The sequence below is a fragment of the Rhea pennata genome, chromosome 5 (assembly GCF_028389875.1).
Source record: "Rhea pennata isolate bPtePen1 chromosome 5, bPtePen1.pri, whole genome shotgun sequence".
Taxonomy (NCBI): domain Eukaryota; kingdom Metazoa; phylum Chordata; class Aves; order Rheiformes; family Rheidae; genus Rhea; species Rhea pennata.
In genome coordinates, this window is record NC_084667.1 from 33,440,555 (window position 1) to 33,453,022 (window position 12,468).

Consider the following 12,468-nt stretch of genomic DNA (forward strand, 5'->3'; position numbering starts at 1 on the left):
TGTTAAAAAGTGTGTTCTATTGGAGGTCTAACTTACCTAGGGGAAATGTAAATTCATGGACATGGACATGATCATGAACTTGTAGACCTCACATAATTTGCAAGCGATTCTTGGTACACTTGTCTTAGTTAAGCAGGAGCTGAGATTGGGCACAGTCAAGAAACTAAAGGGAATTTTTGAGAAAAGAGGAAGTGGCAATAAAGGGGAAGAGAAGGGAAAGAAGAGTGGTAAAGTGGTAAAGGGCAAATGGAAAAAGGCAGAGATTCTGAGTTAGATGAAGAAAGCTCAGGGAAGTACTATGATGACTTAGAAATTACTGTGCCGTGCAGCTGTCCTTTGGTGGCCTGTGGAAGGTGCCATGGAGAGGGGCTTTTCTCAAACCTTCAACACACAGAAGCTTAGTGTAAAACAAAATGGATACTTAATTTAAAATACACAGCTTTAAGAAGTCTCCTATTTGTGAGTGCACTTTCGACAACCTTGAAATTGGACTGAATTTATGGAAATTAAAAAAATAAAACAACTTGGGTTATTGCTACTTGGCTGTGCCCTTAGCTTTATATATATATATATATATATATATATAAATATAATATTTATATTTTTTTATATATATATATATATTTAAAATATCCATCTCTATATAAAAGTATATAATACATATATGCGTGTATGAGTTACATAGGCTGTTGTAGTGTGTGTGACCTTGTACAGACTGAGCAAACTCTTGGTGACCTGAGTTTATCAATTCTTGCAGATCCAGTAGGGTTACTAATCTCTGGAGCTTATCAGCTTGTGGAGAACTTTCACACACTAGCTTGTCAGTATGTATTTTTCATTTCCTTGGCCAGTTGTTTTCAGGTAACTTTTTCTGTACAAACCTGTAGATACCTACAGAACCCACTTGCACAAACTTGCATGGAAGGGCTGTATTCTTTGCTTTATGGTAGCCTAGAGAGTTGTTAGAACTGGTGCTCTAAGTTTTTAGAGATCTTTAGCCAATCTGAAAGCCAAGGATTAGTGGATCCTTTCTCCAACTAATTAAAAATCGCCTAGCAAACAAAGCACTAATCCAAAGGTTTCACTGTGGGCAGTGACTTTTGGTTTGTGGTCCATAGATTTTTTTCTGGATTATGTCTAACACACCAGTATAACTGGACCTGAAGAAAAGGAATTTCCGTTTTGCTTCTTAGCAATCTCCAACACTGTGTTTTAGCAATGGGATTTGCAATTCCAGTGGAAAATTCTTACAGGTCCACAAAATGGTAGAGATTGATAACTCTGTATTTTGAAGCAGCCTAATAATTCTCAGGCTTTGGCTATTCAGCTTCTGCTGCCTATAACTTTGCTAGATGCAGCTTTAATATTGTTTCTGTGTTGATGGAAGAAGCTCTTCTGCCTGGACAAATAAAATCTCTGTACTTCGAACTCTGTACTTTACTCATCTGTAGATGATTTGAGGGATGTTAATATTGGTTTGCATAAATCTTTGCCAGGTAAGTTAGTGGGACTTCAGCCTTGAAAAAGTAGACATACAAAATTCGTGAGAAATGGAGTCTACAAAAGAAATGCTAGCTGAGATGCTTTCACTGTGGTAAATTAGAAAAACTGAATTATGGGGATACATCAGGAAAAAACAGTTTCATATATGAGAGCAGCATAAATCCTAATGACTTAATCTCAGTTGGTTGCCTGTGTCTCGAGGATCTACTCTAAACTTGAGAAGATAACCTTAGAAGATGAGTAGGCATGAATATTTAATTCATGCAAGCTCAAAGCTGAATTTATAGATTCATTTTGTACTTGTTGTTACTCTGAAATGCCACACCTATCTGCATATGTGAATTACAGCTCTAATTCTGATGTTTGCTACCCAGACAACACTGGTCATGTGATTGATCTGGTAAATGATCAGCTGCCAGATGTCAAAATATCTGAGGAAGACAAAAAGAAGAATCTTGAATTACTAGAAGAAGCAAAGAAAGTGAGTGAGAGGTTTCTAATGCGCAGAGGCAGAAAGTCAAGAAGTGGCCTTCCTGAGTCACCCACAGGTAGGTGCAGATTCTGAAAACAGGGTTTTATATTCTACTTCAAAGATCTGGAAATGCACAAACACATGTTCAGTGTAATGTATACATAAACTTTGTTAACTTGAAAGTCAGAATCACTGTGACGCGTCACAGTTCAGTGTAAAACAGAAATGACTAATCTCTGTATGCAGATGTAGTGGGGAAAGACTAAGGTTTTCAGATGCCTGGATGATACACTGCAACAAGAGCACATGGAGTATTTCTATTAGCTTCTAAAAAAATGGTCAAAAATTTCTGTTTATGATAATTTTCTACCTAAAGTATATTATGAATACAAAATGAAATGTTACTGGCAAAATATTGGTACTGCCACCACCACCCCCAAAATGGGCATAATTACACAGATTTTTATTCTCAATATAGTCAGTCTAGTATAGTCTACTTTTAAAATTTGAATAAATTTTTTTCTACAGTGCCAAATGAAATCACTATTTTTCCTCCTTTCATAAAGTGTTTGATAATGTCTTGAAGGCATATCTTAAAATAAAGCTTTAATTTAGTTTTGAAATGCTACTTCAAAACAGAATTTTGTTTTGAAATTTGAGGCTTTTTGGAGAGAAAAAAAGCCTTTATGCATTTATAAATCGTATTTTCTTTTTTTTCTAAGTACATCATGAATCATTCTTTTGTTTCTGCCCCTCTTCTTTAGGGGTGCAGTGCATAAGGCCTCAGCAAACTCAGGGGAATGAGAATTTTGTGTATCAACAGAATTGTATTAGTTTATGCCAAATATATCATACTTTAAAACCTGTTCTAAGTTCCTCATGAACAACTGGGCAATTAAAATGGCTTGTCAGACTGTGGACAAACATATGACTTTGAGATTAATGTTTTAGCTGAATTTTAAAAACTCAGAATCCACAAGTCTAGCAAATAAAATTACCTTTTTTTGTTTTGTCTTTATTTTAATGAAGCAGTTTCCCCTACGCTTAGTCCTAAAGTTTCACCAGTAGCATCTCGGAGAAACTCTTTCACTCTTCCAGTTCCATCAGGTAAAATGATCTATGTGGTCTCAAACTGGGACTTTCTAAAACTCACCAAAAATTCATTTTTATTATCTATTGAGAAGAAGTCAGAACCTGTAAATTCAAAAGTGTCTGATCTTGAATATGACAAAGCTCATGAATGCTAACGTTATTTATTTTATGTATTTTTGAATCATAGAATCATAGAATATTATGTTTTTATTCCTATGAGGTTACATGTACTATATTTTTTTGTCCTTTTCAATAGCTGAAGCTTTAACGGTCATTCATGTATTATACTTCAGATTTTATTTTTCCCTTATAAATATATTATGCATTTAAATTTTGACCTTCATGTAGTATATGAAGGTATGCATGCGTGTATTTGCTATTGCTGTAGAAAAATTTTTAGCAGAAAGATCAAGATATGGCTTAATCATATGTCTCTCTTTCTAGGGTCTGATACATGTACAACCACTAGTGTTGAGTCAGTGTCTCCAGAGCAGGTAAGAAAGAGCCAAATACTCTGCACAGTATCCTGATCATTACAGTACCATATTACACTACACTGTCCTCTTCATCCCTAAGGAAAGCAGAATGTTTTCATTTTGCATACCAAAATAGGATTATTGACATGTTTTTTCTGCAAAGTGAGAGGCTAATAAATATTAAATCTGAAGATCAAAATCCATATGAGGTAATGAGCACTGAAGAATCATAGACAACTATGAAGTATAGAAAATGGGAAAGATCCAATATAATGCTAGTCTTTGGGAAAAAGAAAATCCTGACAATTCTTCATAAATGTCACAAGCAATGTAAAAAATATTAAGAGATTAAAAATTCATTAATTAATATCTTTATGTAAGATTTGCAGCATAGATGTGGAAGAAAATCTTGTAAGACAATTCCCCCTCTCCCCTTTTTTTGCTAGAATAACAGAATTGTGAATGAAGATGACAGGCAAGCTACAGAGGTAAGCATTTTAATTTAAGCATTGCACAAAATCTGCCTGTTTTTGCTTAATACAAATAGTCACTGTTTGTGATGAAAAAGGTTAAAAGATTGTTCACTAAGTGAGAAGATAAACAATAGTGAACTAAGAAGCCATGAAGCGCCTGCAAAGGAGGTGCTTTCCTGCAAAGTTAGAGGAAAAAGGATTACAGACAGCTTTTACATCCTGTCATGCACACATTTTTATTCCTGTCCTATCTTAATGAAAATCAGTGTATGAAATAACTTTATAAGTAAAGTAAAAATATCTACAGTAGGCACTTTGGTGCATTCTGCTGTCTTAGACGGTCATCCTCTTCCAGACTTGTCTGGTTCATTGGAGGAGGTTACTGTACCTATTTGTCCATCAGCAGCTGTGTTCTGTACCACAGATGGGATATTACTGCCCTGCACACCTATTAGTGGAGCAGTTTATGTGAATGCTTCCTAATTTGCTTAAGGCAACATCAGACAGTAGTTCAGAAGGCCTTTTTAAATTAAAGAGACTTTGCCATGAGTAGATTAAATGAGACTTAAAAAACCCAAACCTAGCAGCAGAATTTGGGAATAGTAACTGCGAAGGAGAGGGGTAGCAACATATTTAGGGCAGAGCCCACAGATAGATTTGATGTTTGTCTGTTGCCTTAAATTACTGACAGAGGTGCCATTAGCCAAAATACAGACTCTGTACCAAAGCAGCCAAGGTTATGCACATGTTCTTTTTCTGGTTCTGCTATGGAGATTGCAGCTGAATTATAACCCGTGGTAATGCACACAGTAAGATTTTGAACTATTTGCATGGATCTATTCAATGCACCTGCCTCAGTCATCTCTGCATCTTACTGTGTCACGGTGAGAGTAGGAAGAGAAATGCCACCACCTTCGTTCCTCACCCCTAAAGTCTGTAAGAGCCTTATCTCTGACTACTAGTGCTTGTGCTGTTGAAACTGCCAGAGTCCTGTGCACCCAATAAAGCAATGCAAATTGTTTATCCCAAGGGACATTAGAAGAGTAGAGAATAAATTGTAATTTAATTGTGATAACAAATTCAAATGTGTCAGAGCATCAAAGATAAGGTATGGACTGATCAGAATATTGAAGTATATATTAATGACTCTCTTCGGTGGTACTCAGTTATATAGAATTGCAAATACCATTAGAAAGGCAAATAGAAAGGACATAGAGACATGAGGAACATGGAGGGAAAATTACAAGGTATGTACAAGGCCATAATTTTTTTTTGCTGGGAAGTGAGGGACTAATAGAAAACGTATACTTAATCAAAGGAAGAAATCTGGAAAGCTACAATGCTAAAAGATACAGAGTTAAAGTTGTGTACTCAGACAAGCCTTAGATTAATATGATGATTAACTTGGCTATGTGAGATTGCTGTAATGGACTCTGAAGTGGGAGCAGGTGATTTCGAAGATACAATGAAGATATTCCCTATTCTTTCAAGTACCATTTAAAAATCATTTCTCTTCTCAACAGCACATAGTTTAAAAGTGAATAACACTGAAAAGGAAAATGGCTCTTTAAAATGAAAATCTATCCTTGGGGAAGAGAAAAAGAGAAATTAACATTTGTTTCTCTGTTTTATATGTGTCTTTTTGCTTTCAGAGTGCTGCAAAAGGATTAATTGATCGAAAGCTGAATGATCAAAGAAAGATTTCTCAGGGAAGGTTGGTTCCTCGTTCTGCTGCTTTTGAAAACTCCAAAGAAAAACTCTCCGAGCAAAAAGAAAACTTTGATCCACGTCAACATATGGATAATTTACCTAAATCCTCTACTGCAGGTAGTGATGGTGGCAGAATGTCTCTCAACACTTGCATGACTGTGTGTGAAAGTGAACTTGGAAAACCATTCCTCAAGAAAGCAAAAGAAAATGATGTTCCTTTAAGAACCCACCAACTGGGATCAGGAATAGGAAATATAGACCAAAAGCTAAAAATTCCAATTCCAGAAACTAGAGACCATAAAATTATGTGTAAACCAGAATTTAAAGTGTGTGGACCCCGTCCTCCTCTGCTACGAGCTATGTCATGGGATAGCTTGGAGCCTGGACAGAAAGATAAAACACCTTCTAAATTACCGTCTGAGGAAGATAAAAGCTTTGCCGTTGCCAATAAATCAGGCAATCAGTTAAAAGCATCAGCATTCAAAGACCTCCAAATCCAAGTTCAGCCAGTGCGAATGCAGAAATTGACAAAGCTGAGAGAGGTGAGTCCTAGTCATCAGTTGTATCCTGTTTTTAAAATACTTTTATATCTTATTATTTTCAACTTACATATAATTTTTATCATTATGAGAATTGTATGCTAATGTAATGGGAAACAGCCTCAGCAAGATCAGCATAATATTGTATTGTACTTTTCCCTTTACAATTTTAGTAAACTGTAGCTAAATTCCATGGAATTACTCCATTTTGTAATTCTGCTCAAAAAAATTTCTCTCTTCAAATATGCATCAACTGTGCGCTTGCACATGCAGTTTTTGGCCCCTAGAGAAGAACTATAATACTCGTCAAAAACTAACTGCTTTCCTGTAACAGAAGGATGAGCATAAAACACAGTAGGTACACAATATGTACTTTTTTGGATAGTGTACATGACTTACAAACAGGAAGCAATTTATTAACAGTCATGCCATTTGTGAAACATACTGGGAAGTAAAATGATCTATTTTAATTTCTAAAGAGAATTTTAGATACGAAAATCATTATGTGTATTAACTAAAATGAATGTTATATTTAATGTTCACATTGCAGGGATACTTAAATTGAGATTCCTAGTTGTAGTATATTTAGAAATGTTACTCTTTTTCTTAACAGGAGCATATTTTGATGAGAAATCAAAACTTAGTTGGACTAAAGCTTCCTGAACTTAGTGAAGCAGCTGAACAGGAAAAAGGTGCAGTATCATAAAAGCTGGAAGTTTGTTTGTAATACAGTGTTCTCTTCTAATTAACTGATATGGAAAACAAAAAATAACCAAAACGTGTTTTTGCACAACTACAATACTACTTGTAATGACATGGTTGGGGGATAGTAAATTCTGATTAATAGAGTCTAGTGGAGCTCAGTTTCTTGATGAGCTGAGCCAAGCAGATACTATAGATATTACTACAACCAAATGCAGAGTTGTATATCTGGAACAATGTCTCTGTTTTACTTGCCAGGTGGAGGACTATGTTGAGTAGTGACGTTCTGTAAAACAAAAATTTCAGCACTGACGCATTGAATGGATATGACTCAGCAAGATACTGTGGCCACAAGGGTGAATTTGATCCTTGAAAATATAAATAAGAGATGCAATATTTTATTCAAATTTATTTTAGTGTATGTATGGCAAAAATTGGAACAGCATTTTCACTTATGGTCCACAGTTCTATGTAAATGTGGATAGATTAAAGCCAGAGAAGACGTAAGTGTGATTGAAGGATTGGAAAAGTATGCTGTATAGTAAGATTTTTAGCTCAATTTGTATGGGGTTGTGTCTGAGGTGGGGGAGGTTAAGAGAAGGTTTGAAGTCCTGTATAATTAAGGAAATGGAAACCAATCTACAGAAGTTTCCGATCTAGCAGAAGCAAATGAAATACAGTAACTCGAAGTTGCTTCTAAAAAGATGCAGAATAGAAATAACGGGCAAAGATAGAATCCTGAGGACAATTTAATGACTAGGGAAAACTAAATAACTACTGAGTGGTCAACTGAAAGTATTTAGTCAAAACTGGGTATTTGTTTGGAAGTAGTTCAGAGAACTTGTTCAGAGTGTGTTTTTAAGGCCACACTGACTGAAATGGAGAAGGTTCATATGGGAGGAGCTGAAGCTGATTATCCAAGATTAGATCCAAAGACAGTTGAAATATTTTTTTTATTCTATTCACTTTGCTAATTCACGTATTTTTAGGATCAGAAGGGACAATTAAGAGGATCTAATTTTAGTCGTTATTTAATATGGATCACCCATATCCACAAAGCTGTTGTCCATAAGATACATAATTTCTGACTGAGCTGCAGTTTGCAATTTAGAAAGATCACAGAAACATCGAGTGGTGTACACAATGCAATAGGACAACTCTCATGGATGTCCAGGAAGAGCCTGTGCCCAAATGTGGCATACTTGCTCTACTCTACTGAACTATGATTTTTGAATTGCTTGTACAGAGTGCTTGTGAGGAGCTACTGTTTCAACTCAGTGGATCACTTTTCATTAGAAGACTCAGAAAAACTTGCTAACATGGTGCTCTGTGACAAATGAACCAATGTGAGGAAACTATTACCAATGGCAAGACTATGAAGAAGAGCTTTGTTTTGGTCCTTTATTTTAATAAATAAAGCTAGTCACCTAAGTCCTTAGTAAAAGCTTTGTATGAAAGTAGATAATTAGGCCACTTTTATGTAGTTACTTTAAAGATGAGTTTAAGTTGTACCTAGATTGTTGATACTTACAAATTCTAGTTAACCACATTTGAGAATTATATTTTAAATATTTATGGTGCATTCTTAAAAAATTAAACTCAGTCCAACTGTATTCTCATTCTATTTTTGGAGGAAGGCCATTTCTGCAGAGGTTTCCTGGAAGGAATTCTTCTTTCTATGTCAAGAGTCTGAACAGGGGTAGAATCAGTTATGGGGCTCATCCCAAAACTTGTCAGAACTCCTGAGATCTGAAGGAGTTGGAAATTGGATAAGCAGAGATTCAAACCCCTTTCTCTCCTTTACCCTAACCTTACTCCAGAGTCAGAGCTTTGGAGTTCCCTGGCTGGCTGCTGTCATTATAGATCTTCTTCAGTGAAGTAAATTGCTTACACATGATAGCAGTCTGCCTCAAACTGGTGGTGTTTTTTGGGTTCACTATTGATTAACGTAGTGCTAAGAAGGTGAATGATGCGTCTTCTGATACATCAGCCCAGAGCATCACCTTTGCCCTGTGCGGCCCCCTAACAGGGAGGAGTAGTACAGGAAACAATGTGAGAAGTGTGCTTTGAGGCTGTTTTATAGCATCTTAAAGCTTCTGTTACACAGAGAGATGGCAGAGAGACTGCAGTTCGTATCATCTCTTAAAAAAAAATCTCATCTTCAGCCTGTATAAAACAAGATTAAAAAACATTTCTTGTCTTCTTCTTCTCTTTAGTGATATTATCTTTGGATTCTTAGATATGGTAGTATTATTCTTGTTACTTTGTTAATATATCGTTTCCTAAAATTTTTTCAGTGGGCTGTTTGGGAGTGTCACAAAACAGTTGCAATTTTGCCAGTCTGTTATATAATTCTGGCAGATTTTAAACTTGTGAGAGAAAAATGCTATCAAATGCTAAGTATTATTTTATTCAGCTTTTCAGCCAATGTCTCATAAGTGTCACAAACCTTTTTAAGGCAACTGCTCATTTAAATGTTAACCAGAGAGTTAAAGGTCAGCTCCATGTCCTCACTGAGGAAAACAAGTGAGGGGTCAAATCTTTTGATCATTTGTTAGGGAGACTTACTTCCTCGAATTGTCGTAATAGCCACTTAGTGCTTTTTAACTAAAGTAATAATTTTCTTAAATGATAGGGAAGAGCCAGCTACTTCATTATTACTATGTTATGAATCAAATATGCTGGCTCCACCATGTTTTATTATCAGTGCCAAGTTATTGTGATCATCTTAGTAAATACAGCATTGCAATTACAGAAGTTTAGATTAGTGGGATACATTAGATTGGAGACATTACATTGTTAGGCAGGCTTTTTAGGAGGGCATACATGATAGTGCTGAAGTAAGTGCTGGAATTTTTAAATATTAAGGAGATCTGCAGAACTAAAATGTAGATAGAAAGAATCTGCCTTTCTTTTTTGCCTTTCACATTAATGTTCTCCCCACTTAAAGAATCTGAGCTTTTTCACATTCTATTTGTTTTCCAAGTCTAAGAGTCTATCTGTTAGGCTAAACGAACATGCAGGCTTTACAAAGATATCTTTCCAAGTCTGAGTTTCAAACCACAAGTCCTGACTTTCCAACAGAAGAGTCCTTTGTTAAATTCTGTAAAAGGCAGGGATAAGGGAATTATCACGTATGAAATTAAATAAAATGAAATTAAAAAGTTAAATAACATGAAGTTAAAAGAAAACCTACTGCAATAACTTAAAGCCATGTCTTAGTCCTTATGAAAGTGATAGAAGACACAATTACAGCCTTAAAATCTTGTTTCAATGAAAGTGCAGCACAAATGCTTACATGCCATAGATTTGTCATGAGGGGTTCACAAAATCTGTATTATAATAAATTATACAAGGAATCTTTCTCTCAGATGACTTTTAAGTCTTTAGAAAATGACAGTAATCTATTTCAAAATCTAAACTAAAATATTCATAAAATTATATAACTGCATTGATAAAGCACAAATGCAAAGTGTTAGGTTAGATGGTCCGGTAATGTATATGGGTTCAGTTTGGATTCTTAGAAAAATACTAATATAATGATTATTTTCCTGTGTTAGAGACTGTCAGACAATGTATTACTTCATTCTTTCTGCATAAAGAAGGATGATTGGGATGATTACTGTTATTGTCACTACTCAAAAGAAAGAAGATCTTTACTTCAGCAGTAAACAAGAGATCAGTGGTGTAACACTATATGCAGTAAAGAAACTAACACTTTGCACTGGGGAATGGGGAACTTTTTGTTGTTGCTTCACTTTTGCTTCCAGGAGATCTGGGGTGAAATTCCCATTGACTTCAAAGAGGACATAGTTAGGTTCGTAAGTCCCATTTGTCTGTGAGGTGTTGATTTTATTATGAATGCATAACTTCTCAAATAAAGTGATAAGAATTTTTTTTTCTGTGAAAATGTGTTTTTAGGCCCTTCACCTCTTCCTTCCCCCACTGAAGAGAAAGAGACAAAGAATAGCTCAGATGTCATGCCCAGCATTTCTGATGTATTGCTGCGAAAACTGCGAGTGCACAAATCTCTTCCAGGAAGGTAAAACCTCATCAGAGCAAGACAGTGTCTGGTGAAAGCACACTAATGGTCTGCAGTGATCTGCCATTCTGGAATTCCATTCACGTCAGATCTGTATAAGTAGGGAAATTGCTGCATCTTAAAATGTACATTGCAGATTATCTTAAAAGTTTGGGGAATGCATTATCTTCCAGTAACTGGGCACCTTCAGAAAAATTTCTGCATTTTATGTAAAAACCCTTAAACCTACCTTGCATACTCCAAGTACATTTTTATACAGATTTTCCACTGGTCTGGCTGCTCCTGGTTTTCAGGATTGCTGTCACAGATATAATTCATATCGAAAATGTTAGTATTTCTTCCCTCACCTCCAAAACCAATCAGGCCAGGTAATACCTTCCAATGTAACATTTGGGAGTGTAGAAATTCTGCAGTTTTTCCTGCAAGTTTCCCCATGATGATTTTTCACTGAAATGGGATTGGTTACTGTTAATACACACACACACACACACACACACACACACACACACACAAACATATAATTTGTTATATATAGTTAAAGGATTTGCAGATGTGCAAGCAGACAGTTATCAATTGCGATTGCTTAACATCTACTGTGGTTTAGGAATTTCTCGCTTCCCACTTTTGCAATCTGAATAGTATGTCTGCATGTTGTAGTTGTACTGTAGTGCAACATCATATAATACCACTTGAACCTACAGCTAGGGGATGCATTGTGCAGTGTAACTATACTAAAGGAGGTCTCTAGTCTATACTCCTCCAAGGTGGGGTCAGAATAGACCATACCTACTAGGCATTTGTCCAAACATTTAGAAATACAGGTGTTCCCTCTGATTTGAGTTTACTACTATCCTAACGACATTTTTCACGACAGAATTTAAGTGAAAAGAGAAAAAAGAAATTTTCCTCTTGGGGGGAGGTCTATGTTTAATAAAACCAAAGTCCACGTTTAATCAGTATTTTGCTCTGATCCAAGACATATGGGATAAAAGCTGAAGTGAGGCATTCATCACCACATGCCTTGCATACTTTGCACCACTGACATCTTTAGATATTGAACATATTTTCTTTTGCACTGCATTCACCAGTTAAATAATCTATGTAAAGTATCTCTCCTTATTTTCATTTAAGGTACTATTAGGATGCAGCTAAGCTTTTTCTTATTTCTGTATAGGCCTTTTTTTGAGAGAAATAGAACCGTAACAAAAAATACTTACTAACCATTTAAACTAATTCCAAATGTATATTTGGCCAAAACTATTCCTAGTTTTATCCATGCATTTTTACATCATAAATACCAGTGGCCCATGATAATTAGAAGCAGCAATCCATGTCAAACAGGTATTCTCTATGCAGACAAATTAAATATTTAGCACTTGTTATGGAAGAACTGTAATATACAAACTTTAGTTGAGTGCATGAGGTAAGTGAGAAAGAGACATTGCTTTATTGTAATCAA

The 12,468-nt window shown here is 35.6% G+C and overlaps 1 protein-coding gene across 20 annotated transcripts in view; it reads left to right on the forward strand.

The window, feature by feature from the left end:
- The window catches only part of IRAG1 (inositol 1,4,5-triphosphate receptor associated 1), a 78,595-nt gene that overhangs the window by 47,794 nt on the left and 18,333 nt on the right, over positions 1-12,468 (forward strand). For 16 of the 20 annotated variants that reach the window (XM_062576061.1, XM_062576072.1, XM_062576074.1 and 13 more), the window contains 7 exons: positions 1,878-2,051; positions 3,005-3,082; positions 3,512-3,561; positions 3,990-4,031; positions 5,669-6,268; positions 6,879-6,957; positions 10,889-11,009. In XM_062576061.1, the coding sequence (XP_062432045.1) occupies positions 1,878-2,051; positions 3,005-3,082; positions 3,512-3,561; positions 3,990-4,031; positions 5,669-6,268; positions 6,879-6,957; positions 10,889-11,009 (1,144 nt within the window). The remainder of the gene's footprint in view (positions 1-1,877; positions 2,052-3,004; positions 3,083-3,511; positions 3,562-3,989; positions 4,032-5,668; positions 6,269-6,878; positions 6,958-10,888; positions 11,010-12,468) is intronic. The other 4 variants (XM_062576070.1, XM_062576073.1, XM_062576076.1 and 1 more) reach the window with 4 other exon arrangements.